The 6,000-nt window shown below is 31.9% G+C and overlaps 1 protein-coding gene across 3 annotated transcripts in view; it reads right to left on the reverse strand.

Annotated features, from left to right (window-relative positions):
• Window positions 1-5,257, reverse strand: part of LOC141458654 (uncharacterized) — a 28,455-nt gene extending 23,198 nt beyond the window's left edge. For 2 of the 3 annotated variants that reach the window (XM_074136925.1, XM_074136923.1), the window contains exons 1-4: window positions 4,931-5,257; window positions 4,369-4,553; window positions 3,573-3,769; window positions 1,145-2,020 (exon numbers count right to left, since the gene is read on the reverse strand). In XM_074136925.1, coding sequence (XP_073993026.1) covers window positions 1,145-2,020; window positions 3,573-3,769; window positions 4,369-4,553; window positions 4,931-5,084 — 1,412 coding nt within the window. In that variant the 5' untranslated portion in view covers window positions 5,085-5,257. The remainder of the gene's footprint in view (window positions 1-1,144; window positions 2,021-3,572; window positions 3,770-4,368; window positions 4,554-4,930) is intronic. The other variant, XM_074136926.1, reaches the window with a different exon arrangement.
• Window positions 5,258-6,000: the final 743 nt, after the last annotated feature.

A 6,000-nucleotide genomic window follows, 5' to 3' on the forward strand; every position in this document is an offset into this window, starting at 1 on the left:
AAATTCTGATGGCAAAAGCAGTGTGTGGGAGATGTCATCTAACTTTCGTAATAATGAGGTATGAAAGATTCGAGATTTGAGCGTTTTTAACATTTGAAGGAATTAAGGTGGATGGATGGTAAGTCCTCTAATAATAATTGGCTTTATTTTAACGAATATCACATGAAACTTGCTACTGAAACTTATCTTTTATTAAAAGAAGTTTATGGCGATGAATATTAATCACTTGCGCAAGTTTTTGAGTGGTTCAAGCGTTTCCAAGATGGCCGAGAAGACGTCGGAGATGATGACCGCCCGGGTCGCCCTTCCACGTCCAAAACGGATGAAAATATCGATTATAATTAATCAATATTACTACCGTGAGGTGCTTGCTCAACTCCGTGAAAGAGTAAGGAAAAAATGACCCGATTTGTGGAAGAACAAGTTATGGGTTCTCCATCAAGATAACGCGCCGGCTCACACTGCATTGTCTGTCAAGACGTTTCTAGCCATGTACTACATCCCAGTTTTAGGCCTTATTCGCCTGACCTGTCCCCATGTGACTTTTATCTGTTCCCCAAAGTCAAATCTGCATTAAAAGGAACACGTTTTCAGTCCGTTGAAGCTGTGAAAGAAAAAGCGACACGCGTCATGCAGGAGCTCACAGAAAAAGACTTCCAGCACTGTTTCGAACAGTGGTAAATTCGCTTGGAGCGTTGTAGGGATAAGGGAGTGGTTTATATTGAAGGTGATAATAACTAAATATGTACAAATTTAAAATAAAATGTTTTACAGCAATAGTCTCGTTATTTAACCACACCTCGTATGTGTAGGCTGTCTAGGAGAGGAGTTCTAAAGACAATACAGGACGGTCTAAAAGTTCTATTGTGACTCCCTCATTTCTGTTCATGGAATTTACGGTCAGTAAAATGTGTGATTCATGAACATGTGAGATGGGTAAAAAAGTGTGTCGCCTTTAGACTGCTTTTAGAATTTTTTTGCAGAAAATGGGGGTTGCAGAGAAAGACGCAATTTAAGATTTAATTTTATTTTGGAAATTAATTAAAATTCCTCGACTTCTATCAATGAAAATACAAATTAAAAAAAAATTTAAATCAGTTTTATAAAAAAACAAAATTAATTATAATTAACTATGCACTAGTACCTGACAGGTTCTTCAACTGATTCCCCAATAACTGCATCCGAAGACTTATCTTGTGATTCGCACTTCTCATCCAATTTTAGCTTCTTCGGAACAGGCTCCACGCTCAAATCTTCAGCACCTTTACTATCAACTTCCTGCAACTTCTCTTCCGACAAATCTTTTTCTATTTCTTCTTCCTTTCCTGTCTTTTCTACTAATCCATCTATTTTCTCTTCCCCCTTGGCTATTTTAACTTCAACCTTGTCTTCATTAACTTCGACTTTCTCTTCATTAAATTTTTCTGACATATGTGATAAAATATTTGTCTTATTCGCGGACATTTGTGTAATAATATCTGTGTTTGATGAAACTAGTGATACGTTTTCCTTAACATTTTCCTTTACGTCAATATTATTCGAAACAGGAACCTTTTTATTGGTGTTTTCATCAACATCTTCGGCGTAAGAAATATTTGTTACTGGCTTTTTTTGGATATAACCATTTAGTGTACTACTTATCACTATTTTTTCAACTTTTACACTATTAATTTTCTTATCATTGCTATCTTTTTCTGGAACTAACTTGTCTTTCTCTGGCTTTTTAATAGCAAAATGTTTTCCTACACCGTTTTCTTGCACACGCTCCTCTAAATTGTCATCTTCTCCATCCTCATCTTCTTCCTCTTCTCCTAAATCCTCCTCTTCTTCACCAGTACCAGAACTTTCTTCATCTTCTTCTTCTTCAAGTTCCTCTTCGTCTGCTGGAACCTGACCAGTATCAGTGATTGGTTTCTCAATTTCTTGGCTGGTACTATCTTCATTCAATATTAAATTTAATTCTTGCTGGCCCTCCCCAGAAGATAGACTATCAATTAAAGATACCAAACCACCTCGATCCCTGCAACACCCATGAATGAAAGAAAGGGCGTCAATTAACTGTGTGGTTTTACATTATACAACAAAAAATAAAAATTAAAAAAAAAATATGTGAAGCCAATTTCTTTTAAACAACTGCAAGATGGTGTTTAATATTAAATTTTGAATATTTAAAAATCAAACCTCAGGGTAACGCAATAAATCCACGCCTTCTTTGGGAAACTTAAATATTATTTAAGTTACAAATTTTATTTTTTTCTTATTGTCCAAGTAAGCCACAAAAGAAGATTTGCATAGGGGGATTACCTAATCTTTTGTATGACTTCTATTTGTTTAAAAATGAGGCCCCCAAAAGTCGCTTTAAAGGGAACTTTACTCTCGAGATCCTTTTCAATTAATTATTCATTATTATTATTTATTGATAGTAATCAAGCTTGCGAAGGAAGAAGAAAGAATGGTAGCTTACTATGAAAGATGTTCGAATAATAGGGAATTTTGAAACTATCCAGTATCGCGGACGGCTTACAGGTGATTAGGCAATCGGTTATTTATTAACCTTGAATTTGTTTGCTATTATTGAGTAAAATATTCTCTCTTATTCGACAAGAAGTAACTAGGTTTTCTGAATGGAAAGCTATAAAGATACTGCGCCTTGAAGCATATCTTGGTTGGAATAACAAGACACTCAATTTAGACTAAAAAGTGAGTTTCTGAACACTTTAATTCCTTCAAACAGTAAATTTTGGGCATTTCTTTTTTTGAAAAAAAATGACGGTAAATTAGTGATTTACTTTATTATTGGGAAAATACTTAACAGTTGCGGCAGTTACGCTTTATTTAATTGAAATCGAAGAAGCAGTAAAACATTTAACAAGTAACCTTGAAAAGTTCAGAGGTGGCTATGAAGTGACTTTGATGAGACTTTTTTTGGGGCAATTGGTGAGTCGAATGCATTCGAGGTATATACAAAAATGATGTAAAAAAGATAATGCCTGAGGTAGTCGAAGAAGTAGTTAAAAGGTACTCAAAAGTGACCCTGTTATATCCAACTATCTGGAGTTTTAATTGGTCAGGTAACATTAAAAAAAACAAAAAACATGATTTGAACCTGGTTTATCGCAGTTTCAATTTATCTTCAGCAGGATATGCTCGGTCTCCGGTTAGACCAAAGAAAATAATTGTTGACGTCTTTTGCATCCCAGTAAGAATACAACAAATTTAGCTTCTTGTTGTACTTTTTTACACCATGAAAGTGAAGTAAAGATAATTTTTGTTATTAAGGACCAAAAAAGAATCAATGAAGACCAAAATATGGCAGAAAGATTGCGTACTACAGTCTTTTTAAAGAGTTGTTAATTTAAAATTTTAAAAAAAAGGTATCAAACAAAAAATTGATTTTTAAAATTAAACATAGACAATTTTTTATACACCACACTGGGATTATTTCTAAAACAATTTCATTATGGGACTCTAGCCATCGTACACCATTCGACTTTCCAAGTTAAAAAAATGTAAATGATAAAAAAATGATATTGGCTAAATAAATAAAAAGAATTTTTGTAATTAAAACTAACTTTGCTACAAGATGCCACGTTTCTTCATCGGGATCTTCTCTGTATACACGAACGTGGGCTGCAGGATCAAATTGACACCAATAAGTTAGTCCATTTTGATCACGACCAAGTGGATCAACTCGTAATTCAATAGACATCAATTTGTTCACTTCTGTTTTGAACTTGTTATTACAATCAAACTGCAGCTCAAGAAGGTTCTGTGGAAATCCATTTGAAAATGTATAAGTTATAACAATTAGGATTTAAATAATTTTCTTAAACATGTGAAAGATTAAAATGAAAACCTCTTCTAGTTATTGGTAATTGTCTAATTAATTCTTTTCACAAAGGAATTACAAAAGCAACAGATGAAGATATCGTTTAATAGTGCATTACTCTACTAAAAATGTATTTATTCCTGCTTAACGAAACATAGATACTTATTCAAGAAAAATTGCGAATTTCAAACACAACTAAGAATGATCACGCTTCAGTGCCAAGTTTATAAGTTTACAGCGGTAAGCTAGCTTCATTATTTGAGTGTTAAACAATGACCAAAACAAACTTAGGTAGAAAAGATCAAGTTTAATAAAAATTTGAAGATAAAAACTTCCAAAGTAGAATTAATAATATTAACAAGTGTACAGTTATTTATTGACGAATTCTTGTTTACAAAATATTACATTGCATAACAAAATTTTTCCTTTAATTACCCACAAAGACTTAGTATTAGCAAATTTAATTTTACAAATCTTTAAAAGTTGCAATTTGAACTTAGTAAAAGAATAAAAGTTTATGAAGAGGCAAATGTACGTACCTTTAGTAACCTAAGCTTTACAGAAAGTTTAGATTTCTTGTAACCAAATCTTTCAAGCTCCCATCCATCTTGCTGGGAATAGGTATGGCAGAATTTTGATAATCCTCTTTCCCATTTATCAACAGAAATAGTTTTTCTAGCTTTTCTCATAAGTTTAATGTGTAGATCGATTAGTACTTGAGACACTGTCACAATGAAAAGAAAATTGAAGTTAACCTCAACTATATTTAAACTTGCGAAGTAACTTATTTTTTTCGAAAATTATTGCAGGGAAGATGATCTAGTAAATCACAGTATATTTTAAATAATTTAAGAATAAGAGTCTAGTAGGATGGGTCAGAATTTAACACCACATAATCATTATCATCCTAAAGCAGATCAACATAAAGTAATAAAGAATATCAAGGAATGGATTAAGAAAATTTATAAGCTACAGCTTCAAAGAAAAAATAAATTAAGTATAAGAATTCAAGAAAATTGTTAGAACTTGAGAAAATATAAATACAAGGGAATGAAAACGCTTGTGGGAACTTCTGTCATTAACAATAATAAAAACACTTACCTTCTGTCGTGTCTTCCAGCATTTCTTGCAGTTCTAAAAATGAAGGATGTGGAATGCCACATTGTGTAGAAAACTTTTCCAGAAATGAACAAATAACAGCAAAGTTAGGATCTGATGTACAAGACGACGAAGAGGCTTCCTTCTCGGTCGCCATTTTTCACTATCGTCTCGTTTACTACTACATACTAAAACTTGAAGCAAATGCACTGTGAACACCCCATGAAACTAGCAAAAATAATTACATTTCTTCAACAAAATCTAGTTTACAGCGTGTATAAATTTTATAATGTGTTTATAAACTCAGACTGTTGATTTTAAAACAAATATACGGATCAGTCCATGTTTCTACTAATAATTGCTGCCAACAATAGTTGTCAATTATCACTGATTAGACAAAAACCTTAAGATTCAATATTATCGTTTTTAAAAAAGTGTAATATTAAGGCTTCTGAGAATTTGAGTGTTAGCGGAGGAAAGGCAATTTTAAACAGATAAATACCTTGTTTCTTAAGAAATAGAGTAATGCCAATAAAAATTGAAAATGGCTATTGATTGGTGCTGCTATCTACAATCATCAGCTATTCTCCTTTCAAACATCGCAGGTTATTGAAACCTTCATTTTTGTTTGTAAACAGGTAATTTTTTTTACCATTTTTTTTATGGATCCGGGTAGCACCAAATAAAAAAAAAATGAAAATAAATTATTTGTTGATAAAATACCTTTGTTCATAAATTATAATTTCCTTAAATTTGTTTTTATGTATTGGATTTAGAAATAAACAGTTATACATATCCATTAATAGTGCATTTTTTTTTTTATTTTTAAATCTCCAAAAGAGAAATAGGCATTTTTTCTTGTGCAAACATAAATTTCTGATTAGAAAATCTTTATTTTCAAGAACTTTTACCGTGCTAACTTTTAGAAAACCATCTAAATGTTTAAAGAGTGTAGCATATTGCAGAAGTTAATTATACCATACTTATAAGGGATTCTTTCATATAGAACTTATTTACATACACTAACCACTATTTCATTGTCAATTTTACAAACGTTAAAAACAACGAGGTTA

The sequence above is a fragment of the Rhodnius prolixus genome, unplaced genomic scaffold (assembly GCF_049639745.1).
Source record: "Rhodnius prolixus isolate KJV_2025 unplaced genomic scaffold, Rpr scaffold_5, whole genome shotgun sequence".
NCBI classification, from domain to species: Eukaryota; Metazoa; Arthropoda; class Insecta; order Hemiptera; family Reduviidae; genus Rhodnius; species Rhodnius prolixus.